The 16,909-nt window shown below is 50.9% G+C and overlaps 1 protein-coding gene across 2 annotated transcripts in view; it reads right to left on the minus strand.

Annotated features, from left to right (window-relative positions):
* Positions 1–9,665, minus strand: part of FOXO3 (forkhead box O3) — an 85,452-nt gene extending 75,787 nt beyond the window's left edge. The window contains exons 1-2 of one of the 2 annotated variants that reach the window (XM_085543646.1): positions 9,640–9,665; positions 7,731–7,837 (exon numbers count right to left, since the gene is read on the minus strand). In XM_085543646.1, the coding sequence (XP_085399772.1) occupies positions 7,731–7,754 (24 nt within the window). In that variant the 5' untranslated portion in view covers positions 7,755–7,837; positions 9,640–9,665. Of the gene's footprint in view, positions 1–3,802; positions 6,934–7,730; positions 7,838–9,639 lie in introns of those variants that run through there. The other variant, XM_015858632.3, reaches the window with a different exon arrangement.
* Between the last annotated feature and the right edge of the window lie 7,244 nt (positions 9,666–16,909).

The following is a 16,909-nucleotide window of genomic DNA, read 5'->3' on the forward strand; positions in this document are numbered from 1 at the left end:
ATCTACACATGACTTCCACAGTCAAGTTCAAAAACAGATCATTTATTACTTTGATGCTAAAGTACACTCCTCTTCGACGCGAGCAGCTTGTTACCTAGCATTTGGGGCTGGAATTCTGCATCTGTTTCACTCAGCATGAAATTCACTTACAAACGTTACTGAGCATTTTGCTAAACTACAAGCGTAAGGCTTTGATCAGGTAAGGTGCTTAAGCAGTAAGTTTAAGGACACGAGTAATCCCAGCGAAGTCCCAAGGAACCCTCCACGTGCTTAAACCCACGGCTGCTTCACTGGATCAAAAATAATCAGACTACAGTTTGCAGCCTAAGCCTTTCTGCGTGGACAAATAAGGCAGCTCAAAATTAGGGGAAAAAAGTAAAAAAATAATAGAAGGATTGAAAAAAAAAAAAAATACCAGTGCCAGCAATTTACTGGGAAACATGGTTTTGTTTTTAATAAAAAGAGCACCAGGAAAACAAAGGTAAAGCAAATTTCAGTTTTATGCTGCTGCTCCTAATAAAACAGCAATTTGCTATTCTGAGGAGGAAGAAGTAAGAAGAACAGAGCGCAGCGTTGCTTCCTTCCCACATCCTTTGCAAAAAGATGATCAAGAACGTCCCACACATCTTTGTATCAGCATCTGGCTAACAGATTTAGGCTTGTGCCTACATCACTGGTAAATTTCCTCAATAATCAGAATACCTGTGCGTTCATCACACTGGAGGAATTGCAGCGCTTCAGCACACATCAGTCAATAAAAGGTAATGAAAGAGGCAGAGTTTGCATACGAAGTCTCCAAAAATCTACCCCCCAAAGTAAAGAAGCCAGCGGATAGTATTTATCCTTCATGACGAAGATGCAACAGTGTAAAAACAAGCGCAACAGGTGTAAAACAAACGGGCTTCTGGTATAAAGCCAAACCTAAGCAAGTTAGCTGTGCCAATATTCAGGAGTTACTGGTACCTGCATACGAGGGACCCATTCACAGCCCTGCAATACAGCTCAGCAGAGAGGAGAGCAGTCCCCCTAGTGTACTCTTCCTGCAGAAAAGGCTGTGTTTTGCAAGAGAGTGCTACGAGAAATTACAAAATAGAGTTATAGGAAACGATACGGGAGCACTTCAACATGTTGCAGTGAAACCAGGCACTTACGCTATAGGCACAAACCGAGAGCGCTGCTTTGGTTTTCTGCTTCGGGATTATTGAGGAAAGTGAGTTGAAACATTATTTTTCCAAGTATTTAGCAAGCAGCACAGAAGCTCTGCAATCGCAGGCTGCAGATAGGGTAACAGATGCCTGAATTCAGGAGCACACACATACGAACCATCGAGGAACTGCATGGAGGTGCGTGCAATACTCCTACACCACGCTGCCAGTCGACACCTTTCCCCCAGCTCCAGCAATAAGAAATTTAAACGCTGACTTCCCACAGCGATCCCAGGCAGTCAGCAAATAAGGGAGCACACACCTAACCCCTCTCTGGCCATCCAGCAGGCTGGACTGACAGTAGTGTGGGGCTGGCATCCTGCTGGCACTGGGGCAGGCTGGAGCTGTGTGCATGGGGTGAGCCTTATCGGAGTTAGCGGAAGCGTAATATATGTCTTCCTAACCACATCTGAAACATTCACTTCTGCTTTAATGGCCGAGGCAAAAATAATAATAATGTGTAGTCGAACGATAGTCGCAACTTTAATTTATAGCTCTTAAAATAATTGTTTGGAGGAGTGTAATCCCAGCTATGCATACGGATTACGGTCTTCACCGCATCTCACTGGGAACAGCATTAAAATTTCATGTATAATAATACCTTGTTTTGATATCCTAGGTATCGTCTTCCCTTTGTTTAAAACGACACTTTTCCCCCCTCAAGGCTGGAGAAGAATATTGTTAATTGCGCCTGCAGCCTTCTAAAATAAACCTGGTTACGTGAAACTAAGATGAAGTTCGTCTGATACAGAGTTATTTTTCTGTTCACTTAAAATCTTAGGTTAAAACCTGAAAAAAAGTCTGGTGTGAGATGCTGACCTTACCTCCTGAAGAGTTGTGTTCACTACCTGAGAAGGAAACAGAGATGATAACATATAATGCGCGTGAGCACCGGGAGGCTAAGATGGAGTCCCTGTTTAAGAGTAGTGCCTCTGTACAAACTCACTTACTTTCAAAGTAGCTGAAATATCCCTCTTCCTAACACATACACAGGGACTTGAAGTGGCCCCTGCTCTGCTCGGCAGCCCGTGGTCAGCTCCTGGCCTCCCTTAACCCTGCATCTCACTGTCTGAACACGGCCCAACATGCTTCTGTGCTGATAAAGGTCACCCTAAAGGCTGCAGAAGGGCTTCTGAGCTAAACCGTATGAAAGAAATCCCAAGGGATCCAAGTTTTTAACACTGTAATTAGCTCCAAGTACCAGCTAATGCTGCTCAGGAAAGGAATCAATATCAAATTAACAGGCTAAGTTGTCAGAAAAAATAGTGACTGTATTAAGCACGCTGATCAATCCGAGCACTTGGTGCTACGGCCCGGGTCCTGCTGCTGAGGCAATGGGGAGCTCTGCCACCACATTCAGCTCAAGCAGCACAGCCCTGCTGCCTGCCCTTTGGAATAGTGATAGGGAGTTCACTGAAAATTCAACACAGCTGATAAAGGAGCAGCGTTTGCCACAGCAGCTGGCAGCGAGAGCCTCGGCTCAGTGTGCAGTACCTACTGAGGAAGGCCACGCTGGCACCATGAGAATTTAACCCTTTGCCATACTCCATGATCACCCTCACACAACAGCCGGTGCCTAGCTCAGCTCCAACACTGCAGAGTACGTGGGTTTCAGAGCCCTGCCCCACATTAGCTATGCCCCAATAAACTTTGTGCTCCTGTTTTCCTGAGCCTGAGGTATGGCATCCCAACGCTTCCCCCACAGCACTCCACTTGGAACCTAGCAGCACGTCAGTCCTACTCCAGAACTACGGGGTGAGGCAGAGCTGCCAACAACGCAGCCAGAGCTGCTTCAACCCGCAGTATTCCTGACTGGTTCATGCACAAGTTACCCCTGATGCAAGGCAGGGAGAATCGAAGTAGAAACCAAACCTCCCTGTAGCACAAGGAGACTTCCTGCACACATGCCCTCAACAGCCCCATCCCTTAGCAGCAGCCGCGATGCCCCACACACCCCAGTAACGTTCTGCAGCAGCACCCACAGATCTGTATGGCCGCATGTCAGCTCCAAAGGGCCGACAGCCGGCCATGGGAACAAGCCCAAAGCAAGTGGGTCGGGCAGTGCCCACCTCACACCCCATTTACACTGGGTAAGCATTGCCAGGTTGTATGGGTGCAGGGCCTCTCTCTGCCAGGCTGGGTCCGTCAACAACACAGCAGCGACCTCAGTGCAGCCTGCCGTGCTGTAAGCTGCTATCACCCCAACGGGCACGATGGATGGATGGGGTAAGTGAGGGGCACACAGGCTGGCAGCACCAAGCCATCACTCTCGCAACCCTGTCATCTCCATATGAAAACGGAGCTTTGGGCTTCTCTCCACCACCTTTAGGAACGGCAGAGCTGGCAGTTGCTGGAGGAAAACGCAAGTCAATCTACATGTGAGCTTTGGGCTGGCACCGCACGAGAGCAACTCCGCTTATTTCTGTTGCGAGTTACAAGGTCCCTACAACTTGTACAAAATAAAAAGCCTTTAAGAACACCGTCTCCTGCCTTCCCTGCTCGTCCCCCTGCACCAGCCGGTGGCCGAGCGGCGAAAGTCCCATCCCTTCCCATCCTCGTCCCCTACGCTGCGGTCAGCCGGCAGCCCGTCCCCTCACCTTCCATCCGGCCGAGCTGTTGTTGTCGCCCTTGTCCTTGAAGTAGGGCACGCACCGCACCATCCAGTCGTAGATCTGCGACAGGGTGAGCCGCTTCTCGGGGGAGCTCTCGATGGCGCGGGTGATGAGGTCGGCGTACGAGAGGTTGCCCCACGCGTTGCGCCGCGACGAGCACTTCCTCGGCGCCGCCGCCGCGGGGCCGCCGCCGCTCAGCCCCCCGCCGCCCGCCGCCGTGGCCGCTCCTCCCGGCGCCGGCCCGGGCCCCTCCGGGCCGCCTCCGGGCACGGGGACCGGCGGCCGCGCCGCCTCCTCGGGGCCACCGGCGGCCGCCGCTTCGCCTCCCGCGGGGGCCGCGCCGCCGATGGCCATGGCCGCGCCGCCCCCCTCCTCGTCGTCGTCGTCCTCCTCGGGGATCATGGAGGCGGCGTCGGCGGCCGGCTCGCCGGCGGGCTTGGCGGGGCTGGCCTGCAGTTCGGGCCTCTGCAGCGGCCAGGTGCAGGAGCGGGGGCGGCTCTGCGGCTCGAACTCGGGGTCCAGCTCCACGTCCAGGGGCGAGAGCGGCCCGGGGGGCGACGCCTCTGCCATCTCGGCCTCCCTCGGGGGCGGCTGCGGCGGCGGCGGGGCGCTGCGACGGGGCGGGCGGCCGCCGGCCCCGCTCCTCCTCCGCCGCCGCCTGCTCGGTGCCGCCGGGAGCCTAGCGGGCGGGCATGCCGCTCCCCGCGGGCACGGAGCGAACGGGCGAAGCCGGCGAAAACAACGAACGGAGAGCGAAAAACGCGATTCAATCGGGCGGAGCGCCGGAGCGCGGTGCCGGGGTGCGCTCGGCGACGCGAGTGTGCGTTTGTTTATGTTTCTTCACTCCATGCGGGCTCTCCGGCTGAGTCCGCGCCGTACCTGGCCGTGGGGGCCGGCGAGCACCTTCCCTTCCTCGGGGGGTCCTGCGCTCGTCCCGGGGAGGCACCGAGGAGTCCGTCCTTCTTCGGGACGCCCCGAGGGGAGCGCGGATCCCTGCGCGCTGATCGCCGTCACTTCGCCTTGCCCCCAAACACAGCGGCACCTCCTCGCCAGAAGAAAGGGAAAAAAAATAACAACAACACAAAAAACCCACAACGTAATAATAACGATAGAAATCCTTTCTCTCACGGGGGAAAAAGCGAGCACGAGAGGGACGGATCGGCGCTCCTCCAACAGGTCCGGGAGCTTTAAGCCCTCCCTCGGGCTGCCGAAGCGAATGGGTTTTGTTCCAGCAGCACCGCCGCGCTCGTAACCTCGGCGCTCATAACCTCCGTGCTCCTGCCGCTGCCATCTTGACAGTTCCCTCCGCTCCAGTCACCGAAAAACCGCGGCCGGGGAGCGGTGGGGACAGAGCCGACGACCGCCCCCAGGCCAGCGGAAAGGCGAAGCCCAGCGCCCGGCAGCGGCGGTGCTGGTGTTGGCGATACAGCCGCTCCTGCCGCTGCGCGGCTCCGCTCCGCCCGCTCTGCGCCCGGGGCTCGGCGGAGCCTTCCCTTTAAAGGCGACGCGGGGGGAGGCGGCGAGGCGAGCGGCCCGGCTGCCGCAGCCCGCCCCAGCTGCCCGTGGCCCTGCCGGCCGCCAGTTGGCACGTCCCTCCTCCTCCTCGCCACAACACAAAGTTATAGCCGCGCGCACACAGCCGCAACCTAACACAACGCAACGCAGCGCCCGCCCACGGGCGGGGCCCAGCGGGGCCTCCCACACAGGGCGGGGAGACGGGAGCGGAGCGCGGCCGGGCCCCTGCGCCCCTCCGCCGGGGGGAGCGGGGAGGGTGGTACAGTGTCGTTGCATGTCCACTCGTGTATCCTCTTGGATTTAAGCAACACGGGTGATTTCACTACTCCATACACTGAGTTTGTGTCACGTTCGCCCGATCTGCTGCCTAATCCCACCTGCAGGTAGCTCTGCTTGTCGCAGTGGAGCAATAGCGCGCCTCCTAACTGGGCTGTGAATTGTGCGTACAAGTTATTCCTGTGTTACCTCCGGAGTCCCGTTTTGGTCCTGTTTTGGTGCCGTGTTCAGGCAGCAGGGTGGAGAACACTCAGCCGATGCCCACGTGAAGGCCATCACCCCACTGTGTTCTCCACCCCTGACGGAAGAGCCTCAGAAGCTTGAGGATGTCGCTAATGACAGGTTGGGTAAAGGGGTGACCCACAAACCAGGAGCACGGCACTCTCAACAGCTCTTGCCCGGCTTTATGTCAGCCTCAGCCACGGACCAGAATCAGTACAAAACGTGTCGACTCAGGTGTGCTTCTGAAGCGTTTCCACGCAGAATTACTGTCTAGATCAAAGACCAAGCAAGGCTGTGAGTGGTGAGGCTTCCTCAAACACCACGAGGAGCCCAAGCAGGCCAGCTGCTGGCTGTCACCAACACCAAAGCCTTCCCCAAACCTGGCCGTGCTTGGGGGCAGCGTTTCCTCAGTTGCCAAGGTTCCACATTGCACAGTTCTATACCACGCTCTGACCTTGGGCTGGGTTTCAAGCTGAAGTTCTAGTCCTAAATGATATTATCATCTTCATTTATTTATTTAATTGGCATTGCATTGCTGCACAGGCACTGCCATTACGGCTCATTGTGCTAGGTGAAGGCCCCGCACGTGGTCAGAAATGCTCTACTCCCTGCCAGAATTGCAGCCTAAGTAAGACAGGCCAGGGCGGGAGAAAGGAAATAAGTAAGTAGTAACCCTATTAAGGAGATGATGGACCGAGGCACCAAGCAATTACATGACTCTGCTGAGGTCATACAGGAAGCCCGTGTCAGAACTGAGAAATAAAACCAGATCTCCTGGGTGCCAGCCCTGGCCCTTTGCTGCAGGATTCTCTTTCCTCTTCAAAATGTGTTCCAGCCAGACAGCCTGTTACTGCATAAGTTACAGTATCCATTCTCCATGCTTCCATACAGTGAAATAGAACGAGGAACCCGTTATCATCGCTGTTCTGTGGCTGGGAAGGCTGCGAGAGGAGTGATCCAAATTGAATCTAAAGCCTGCACAATTTCCAGCCTCTTCCTTTAAGTACCTAAACGCCCTGAGGGTGGGATTTTCAAAAAGCTGGGTTTATGGGAGTTTTATCGCTGACTTCAACAGGAATAAAGTTAGGCCAGCCCCGAGGCCATCCCACAGACTCACTCACTTACTGTGCCTACTTAGGCTGAGAGTACTGTGCCTTCCTCTGCAACACCTTCCAAAACCTTGAATAAGGATGGTAGACACACACGTATCTTGCATGGCGGATGAGACAGCCACCTTCTTACTGGGAGGGCTACACGCCATTTGCTTCCTTGGACAGAAGATGGAGTTCAATGACTTCTGCACAGCCACCTCCTTTCCTTGAGCCACAGAAGGACTTGCTGATGAAGAGGTACAGCTGGGTTCATTTTTCCTCCACAAAGTGCAGGACTGCTAGAGAGAGGCCGTTGTCACAGGTGAAACTGAAGTCGGGCATTCTTCGGGGCTCATAGAAGGGTGGGAAAAAAGGTAGAAGAAATGAGAGGAGTGGTGAAGATGAAAGAAAGGAAAACTCACAGAATCACAGAATTATCAAGGTTGGAAAAGACCTAGAAGATCAGATCATCTAGTCCAACCATTACCAATACTTCCTGGCTAAATCATATTCATCAACACAACATCCAAACGTTTCTTGAACACTCCCATGGTCGGTGACTCCACCACCTCCCTGGGCAGTGCATTCCAATGCCTGACTACCCTTTCCGAAAAGTAATGCTTCCTAATGTCCAGCCTGAATATCAGCTCAAACATTTTATGACTATTAAGTGCTCGTACTCCAAGGGCTGATCTGATTCAGAGGATCTACATAAAAATATACGCGTGGGCAAACTATTCTACACATTTTTAAATGATTTATTCCTGAGTTCCTTTAAAAGCTGTTCTTCTCCGTGCCATAGGCTGTACCTGATATGGATCCAGCGGGGTCATGATTCCTTTGCAGCTGAGTCATCTCTGCGGGTTATCTCGGTCGCACACATTCACCACCCATGAGACGCGGGGCCTATGGCACACTGCCTAGGGGAAGGTAGCAGTCATATGACAGAGCTCTGGAGGGGAATCCTTACAAGTGATTATTTTGTTGAGATTAACTCTTTTAAGCTTTCATATTCTGCTACATCAGCTCGGTTTTTCTTTTGAGTCTTCTATGTTGTTGACACAGAAAGCCAGCTTCTCCTAAGGTGCCGGTGTACCAGTTTCTAGCAGTAACCCAGATCTCATCACTCCTTCCTTCTGCCATAACCTACATTCTGCCTGGGCTGGTAGTTGGAGAAGTGCAGGTCACTTTTCTGGCTTTACCTCTTTACAAAGGCTTGCTGATGCAGCAGCACAGGTGTACGGTTGGAGGTAGAGCTAAAGGTGCATTGAGGAGGGGGGTTGGTCCTGGAACTTATCGTTATCGACATCTACTGTAAAGTGTAACTGCTGTTCAGTAACACAATGTTGTTGCAGTTACCTTAAAACAATGGCCACATTGTCTACATTGACTTCACACAAGCAAGTATATAGCAGGTTCCTTTGTAAGCTATCTGGCTTTGAAGCCAGGTTTCCAAAGGGTTTGTGCCCACTGCAATAACCCTGCCTGCCCCTCCCATCTGCCCTATTCTTTTTTCTTCCCTCAGTTCTCTAATGTCCTTTAAACACAAGCTGGGCAAAGGGCAGCAGGCTTTGTGCACAATTGAGATGTCACTTAGAATCCAGCCAACATCCTACTTTGAGACTTTAACCTTTCTGCCCAATCTGGCTAAAACTGACCATTGGGTTCCATAGTTATTATGGGGAGACTGGCTGACTGGCACGGAGAAGCAGAACAAGAGTCCGTATCACATTGTGGAGACACCCGGGGCTTGCCAAAGATGGTTGCTGAGTTCCAACTATAAATTTTTCCTCAAATGGATGAACAGCAGTTTAAGGATCAGTTTTAGGTTGGGTGTTAGAGGGAAGTTCTTCACTAGGAGAGTGGTTAGGCCCTGGAACAGGCTGCCCAGGGAGGTTGTGGATGCCCCGTCCTTGGAGGTGTTCAAGACCAGGTTGGACGGGGCCCTGGGCAACCTGATCTAGTAAAGGTGTATGTTTGGTGGCCCTGCCAGGCAGGGGGGTTGGAACTACGTGATCCTTGAGGTCCCTTCCAACCCGGGTCATTCTGTGATTCTGTGAGGTTGGACTTCAGCCTGTGAACTCGCTGACCAGTGAGAGGGGAGGGGAAGGAAGAGAAACACGACAGAAGGAGGAAACGGTGACATTAGTGCTCTTTCCTCAAGTGATCTTGATGACTTGGGGACCAGACCTAAGACTGGTTTGGCACCAAAATTTGCACACACATCAATGTGCTGAGGTACAGGTTCCTTTTTTCTTCTGTTTGAAACATTCAGTTTTCACAGAATCACAGAATGACCTGGGTTGGAAGGGACCTCAAGGATCATGTAGTTCCAACCCCCCTGCCTGGCAGGGCCACCAAACATACACATTTACTAGATCAAATTGCCCAGGGCCCCGTCCAACCTGGTCTTGAACACCTCCAAGGATGTATGAAAGGATTTAGTGGCAGCAGTTCCAGCTCAAGACAGAAGACAGCACTCAGCCACTTCACCCTCCACTCCCAGGACACCCTCACATACAAACACACATAGTGCCAATGGGATTGCCCTGTAGCCGACCCCTTGTGCAAGCCGGGCATACCGCCTCTTACCCCATACGGAGTTAATTACACCCACTTATTACTTAATTACCCCGTCCCTATAATTTAACGCCGTCCTTTGCCCACACAGCGGAGCACGGCCGCCGGCCCCACCCGAGGAGCCCGCAGCGCGGTTACCTCAGCGGCCGCCACACTGCAGGCCCGCCCCAGGGCACGCCCCCTTATATAGCCACGGCCCTCGCGTAGTCACGCCCCCTCCCTTAGCCACGCCCCCCAGCGCGTCCCGCCCTGACCAAGCTTGGCTGCGGCGTGCAAACAGATGATGTCATGCTCTACAGCCGCGCGTGACCGCCGGGGCCCGCCCTCTCCTCCCATTGGTCCGCAGCGTTCTGCCGTCAGGACAGCGCTGCTCGCCATTGGCTGGCGCCTCCGCCCCGCCACCGCCTCCCGGACAATAATAAACAATCGAGTAAGCAGCGCGGCTGTTGCTGGGTCGGTGCCTCAGCCGGGCGGCCGTTAAACGGGCGGCAGTCTCCACAGCGCTGCCTCACAGCCGGTGCCACCTGCGGCCCCAGTCACTGAGCAGCGCCAAGTAACTGCCATCTCCTGGGCTCCTACCGCACCTGGGCAGAGCAGTGGCAGGAGGAATGTGCCGCTGTGGCCTGCTGGCGTGTGTGGGGTTTGCTCAGAAGAGCAGGGAGTACGACGATTATGGACGAAATACTCAACATGAGCCAGCAGTGCGCTCTGGCAACCCGGAAAGCAAATGGGCTCCATCAGGAGAGGGGTGGTCAGCAGGGATAGGGAGGTGATCGGCCCTCTCTACTCGGCTCTTGTGAGGCCCCATCTGGAGTACTGTGTCCAGGTGTGGAGCCCTCAGTACAAAAAAGATATGGAGATTTTGGAAAGGGTCCAGAGGAGGGCCACAAAGATGATCAGGGGGCTGGAGCACCTCCCCTATGAGGACAGGCTGAGGGAGTTGGGTTTGTTCAGCCTGGAGAAGAGAAGGTTGCGGGGTGACCTCATTGCAGCCTTTCAGTACCTGAAGGGAACTTACTCCCAGGAGGGGAGTAAACTCTTCAAAAGGGCTGACAATAGCAGGACACGGGGAAATGGTTTTAAGTTAAAAGAGGGAAGATTTAGGTTGGATGTTAGGGGGAAGTTCACTGGGAGAGTGGTGAGGCCCTGGAACAGGCTGCCCAGGGAGGTTGTGGATGCCCCGTCCTTGGAGGTGTTCAAGACCAGGTTGGACGGGGCCCTGGGCAACCTGATCTAGTAAAGGTGTATGTTTGGTGGCCCTGCCAGGCAGGGGGTTGGAACTACATGATCCTTGAGGTCCCTTCCAGCCCGGGTCATTCTGTGATCCAGGGAGGAGAGGTGTGGGGCTGCCAAGCACGGGATGGCTCTGGGTATGCCCAAATATCCCACATCTCCACATGCAGACAGGCTAAAAATAGGTGAGCCCAGGATTGGTCTCTCCTTCAGTCTGGCAAACTTCTGTGTGAGAGACCCATGGCTCAGATCACTCGCTGTTGTACCTTGGAATGCTGATGACATTGAGTGAAACCTGTTTGTTTGGTTTTATTTATTTCTTTCTTTTTTTCATGTACCATTTTTGCGAGCACATGTAATTGAATACACGCTGAGAAATGATCTGCTCAAGAGCCTGCTGTTTCTAAATGTGGCAGCTACTCTTCATAATAGGCATATTAAACAAAAAATGTATCAAGGTAGAGCTATTATAAGCCTTGTTTTTACCAAAATGGATTAATTTTTTTTCCCCTTTGGAACAAACATGGAAAGCTGGGAAGAAACTGCGGCTGAAATCTGACATGTCCAAATACAAGAGGCCTAAAAGAGGAACGCAGGCTGTTCACTTTGCTCACAGAGGCTTTGCGACCTGTGTCCTCGTAGGAATGATGACAGAATCACAGAATCACAGAATTATCAAGGTTGGAAAAGACCTAGAAGATCATCTAGTCCAACCATTCCCAATACTTCCCAGCTAAATCATATTCTTCAACACAACATCCAAATGTTTCTTGAACACTCCCATGGTCGGTGACTCCACCACCTCCCTGGGCAGTGCATTCCAATGCCTGACTACCCTTTCCGAGAAGTAATACTTCCTAATGTCCAGCCTGAACAAGAAGAAATGAACTGCCTTGGCTAATTGCACCCTCGCCAGGACGCCATTTAGCTGTGAAAGTTGTTGGTGCACCCAAATTTCTCAGCTGGGGATGATTTCTGAAGTGAGAAATTTCTGTGGGTTGGAAGAGCTATTTAAATTTTATTCCTAATTGGAAAATTAAACGCTGTTGCTTTAAAACAGTGGTGCACCGCTTTGGAAAAATTAAGACCATATGGAATCATTTATTACTTTTCAATATGTATTCGGTCTCTGGTGCAATTTTATGTACCCGCTAATGCATAAAATCTTCTGGAACAAGAATAAAGCACCACAAAGCGTGATTTAATGCCATGGGGTCACCAAATCTGTTTTGTGTTACTGGATGTTTCAATCTGCTGAAAAGAAGGGGACGTCCCTGAACCAACGGAACAGTGACAGGGCAGTGGGAGGGAAGCCCATAAATCTTAAACACTTTGGCAATATACAACACTAGTCAAACAAAACTTTTTGAGAACCATTGGGGATTTGGGCGTACGGTTAGGAAGAAAACTGAACTAAGAAACATACAAATTAAAGTCGTATTAAGAGCACAATACCCGGTTGCAGCTTATTAGAGTCCTAATGAATCATGTTTTCAATAGTCCAGGCTCACATAGGTGAGACTCTATGCCTCAGTCATGGAGCTGGGAGCAGAGCATGTGGCTGGCAATATATATCTGTAATTTATAACCAGCAAGTCATCTGCCTAATCTGCTACTACCCCTCAGCACCAAAGCTTGTTCATTACACATTTGATAACTGATAGTAGCCACTTCAAATAACTTCAAATTACTGCTCAAGATACCATAACACGCTTCTGTTTGCCCATAGATGGCACTAGTATTACACTGCTAAAGGAGCCCCCAGCCTAGGAATTGAGACTATAGAGGTGACGAGAAGAAAAAAATACCTGCTTTTTTTCACTGTGACACGGGGAAATGGTTTTAAGTTAAAAGAGGGAAGATTTAGGTTGGATGTTAGGGGGAAGTTCTTCACTAGGAGAGTGGTTAGGCCCTGGAACAGGCTGCCCAGGGAGGTTGTGGATGCCCCGTCCTTGGAGGTGTTCAAGGCCAGGTTGGACGGGGCCCTGGGCAACCTGATCTAGTAAATGTGTATGTTTGGTGGCCCTGCCAGGCAGGGGGGTTGGAACTACATGATCCTTGAGGTCCCTTCCAACCCGGGTCATTCTGTGATTCTGTGGTGTTAGGAACTGCTCTACTTGCTGGAATAGGACTTGGAACTCATAGTGTGAGAAGAGATCCCAAGGTGATGAGGCAGCATATTTCCCATGCTCGATGTCAGCATTTGTTCCGTAAAACTGACCCTTACGACACCCTGAAAATGAGGAACGTGGTACCAGAGGGCAGAGCAGGAAGCATGAAGTGATGTAACACGTGTTTCTTCTGCTTATGAAGTACTTTATTTTATTATTTTTTTTAAACACCAGGTTTGTGATTCGGCATTTTCTGCCACTGTCAGAATATGATGGGGAAAACTCTGCAGAAAAAGTGAAGGAACCTCTAGAGATCATGGAGTCCAACCCCCCTGCCAAAGCAGGCTCCCTACACCACGTCACACAGGTAGGCATCCAGGCGGGTCTTGAATATCTCCAGAGAAGGAGACTCCACCACCTCCCTGGGCAGCCTGTTCCAGTGCTTCGTCACCCTCACTGTAAAGAAGTTCTTATGTACTCTTATGAGAAACTTCCTATGCTCCAGTTTATGGCTGTTGTCCTATCACCACACACCGCCATTTCTGTTGTTCTAGTTTCTGTTTTATAAAGTGTTTGCCATCAAGTATTTTTGTTCCCTTCTATAGAAGTGTGGAGGGGATTATCTTTCCCCTAAACCATTCTTCCCTCAATTTCATGATCTGAAAACCCTGGAAATAAAAGTAGAAAAAGCAGCATTTAGGCACAGCCTGGGTACTGAACTGCTCAGCTATTGATGACGAAAGTGAAATGCCGTGGGCTTTGTTGGAGTTAGATGACCAGGCGGCTCCTGTTTTGGCTCTGGCGAAAGGTCTTCTGAACTTAGTGTGACAGGCCAGCTCTATTGAGGTACTGGTACTGTGCAAATATCTGATTCAGGATGGCTGGCCTGGGGATGTTCTGAGTTGAAGTACCAGCCTTGTGGGGCTGCTAGCCTGGCATGCCCTCTGGCTTCAGTCTCTACTGTGTGATGATGATGTGCAATCTCACACGCAAGCCCTTCTCTCTGAGCTTATGCAAAAATGCCTTTACAGTCAATGGCAGCTTTGTAACCGAAGCCCTGGCTTCACAGCCCTCTACCTCTGAAGCAGTGGTATGGTTGCAAAATGCCTCCTCTTCCTATAAGTTCTCCTTTAAATATAAGGATTTGCCACCAACTTCTTTCTTAGTCTCTTTTCATTCTGAGATACATGAGGCTGCATTGAGGCCAGATACACATGCTGGGGACTCAGCAGACATCTCGCCTCTTTGGAGCCAGCGTGAGCCCTCAGCCCATCCTTGTGCAAGGAAAAGGATGCAAAAGTATGGACACAGCCATTCATGCTTTGAAGGGGAAGAAGGTTCAGTGGCTGCTCCGTGCCAGTTAGATAATTTGCTAGCGCAGACGCGGTCTTGGCATGCCTCAGGTGATGTGTGCTCAGGGTGGTACCCTCTGTAGCAACAGCATCGGTTTCCCATATCAAATCACATCTCAGTGAACAAGCAGGGAGACAGCCTTGTCATACTTTCTCTGTACCTGCTGAGATGGCAGTGTCAGTGAGGGTAACTGATGGCTGCTTTTCAATTGCTCCCAATGCCGGGCAGAAGGAAGATCACTTGCATCTGCATGAGGTTTTTGAATAGATTTTAAGAGTCCTAAGGGAGAAGCAACTGGGTACGAGCACATACCATATTAGCAAGAACAGCACTGGGATGGCTCGTGTTTTTAAATTGATGTTGAAAAATTGGCGGTGGAACATTAGAGCCACACAAAATGAGTCAGAGCCTGAAGAAAACGCTTTGCAATTAGAGATTTGCAGCACTCACTCACTCCAGCTTATCAAAAAAAGGCCGAGCTGGGAATTGATTACGATGGCTAAGGAACTTCATTGGGAGAAATATATCAGGTACTGAAAGGCTCTTTAATCTAGTAAATTATGAGAATATGTATCAGGAAGCTGAAACCAGATAAATTCATATGAAAAACTGAGAGCAAATTGATGAGAATGAAGGTGATTAATCACTGGAACAAGCTGTCAGGGCAGCTGGCACATTTTACAGATGTGCCCAAGCCAAGACAGGCACGTTTCTCATGGATGTGCTCTAACTGCATTTAAAAGCATGAGTGACGCCTAGTCAAGGTAAGCAGGCGAGGTTTGAAGGGCTGTGATATACAAGAGGTCTGACTAACAGTTCCCAGAGGATCCGCAGAGATCTAATGGTTCCCATCTGTCTTTAACCTCTAAGAGACTGAGAAAACAGCACTCAGCAGAGAGCGGAAGGGAAGCATTGAAATGACAGCCCTGTCACGGGCACACTAATGTACCCTCTGTATCTAGGAGGATTGTACCCTTCGCCTTCCGAGGTCTTCATCAATATATTTTCAACACTGATTTCGACACTGCTTTTTCTCCAGCCCTCTGTGCTGATTGGTGTCAGCGTCTTTCACCTTATTATAAAGTGAGTATAAAGCTGTGATGCCCAGCTGCTCATACGATAGCTTGGAAAAGTACTTTCCTTTTTTGTTTGTTGTTCCTTCACCTACTTGAGCTTCATGGCCTCCTGTCCTCCACACCTCCTAGTTCCCTTACCGCCCATTTCCTTTCATTTCCTTTGCCACCAGGTTCTGTACAGCGCTGGCAGTCTCTGGTGCAGCACATCTTGGAGGCTTCTTCGAACTCATTCAGGGATAAATGTAACAAAGTGAACCCTCTGCTGCACAGATTTTGCATGGGAGGGCTATGTGCTGTTTAGATAAGAGAAATTTGTGCTACAGCGCCCTTCATTCAGAACTATAAATCTGTAGTTACTGCAGCTATTGATGCTCCAAGGTGGCCTTGCAAAATAACTCCTCCTGCAATCTGTATCTAGAGAAGTGCTCTAATCTAATTTTAAAAACGAGACTTCTTTCCTGGAAAACCAGTTGGTTGTGAAAAACAAGATTTTCTCATTCTGCCTTGCCTTTTCCAGGGTCCCAGTGCTCTCCCACTTTCTCCCCATCTGCTCTGAGTGATGGAAGAATTTGCTGTTCTCTCAAGCCTTAAGTAAAGTCTGCTGCCTTTTCCCTGTGCCAGAGGGCGATTCTGTACAAAGTCAGAGCTGAAATGAGGCAAGTGGAGGGATGGGGAGAGATCCAGCCATCATCAGTACCCACAAGCCTGATAAAGGGAGCAGCACAGGTAACCTGCAGCAGACAAGAACTGTGACCATTAATAAAAACCCAATGAGAATAAATGAAAGGTTGAACAGAGATTGACCCATCTCCTTTTATACTTTCTTTGCCCTTGTTTTGGGGAGGTGTTCTTTCTCAGAATACAGGCAGTGGACAGGATTGTTGCAGGCTGAGCCATGTGGGAGGAGCTGAGAGACTGATGACAAACTGGTGGCAGAACAGGACTGGGGACCTTCCAGAAGCTCTTATCAGAGCAAGTGTGATAGGACAACGGGGAATGGTTTGAAACTGAGACAGGGGAGGTATATGTTAGATATTAGGAGGAAGTTTTTCACACAGAGGTGGTGACGCACTGGAACAGGTTGCCCGAGGAGGCTGTGGATGCCCCATCCCTGGGGGAATCAAGGCCAGGCTGGATGTGGCTCTGGGCAGCCTGATCTGGCGCTTGCTGACCCTGCACATAGCAGGGGGTTGAAAGTGGATGATCATTGTGATCCTTTTCAACCCACCCAGGCCATTTTATGATTCTACGAAGAACCATCTCTTTTTGTAGAGGCATAACCATGGGTTTTTCTTTAAGAGGATTCTACTGTAAGACTAATGATAGGAATGCTCTGGATCTCAGAGCAGCAGAGTTTCAGGCTTCTCCAGGCCAGAAAGGCACTGGTCCATGCTATGAGGGGAGAAATGAGGTTGTGTCAACTCCAAATCTGCTCCAGGTGGTGTGATTTTTTGAGAACAGTGCCAAGATCCCAGCAGAGGAAGGATATATTGCTCTAAGGAGATTTCCTCGCTGAGATACAGAATATCTCGTCATCACAGCTGCACTTGAAGTTGGGTAATTCGCACTTACACCTGAAACTGGGTAATTCTCCCTTTGTCCCGAGGCTACTTGTGGATGCACTGAGTATCCCTG

Source organism: Coturnix japonica, chromosome 3 (assembly GCF_054131305.1).
Source record: "Coturnix japonica strain WE chromosome 3, WE-NBRP24, whole genome shotgun sequence".
Classification (NCBI taxonomy): Eukaryota; Metazoa; Chordata; class Aves; order Galliformes; family Phasianidae; genus Coturnix; species Coturnix japonica.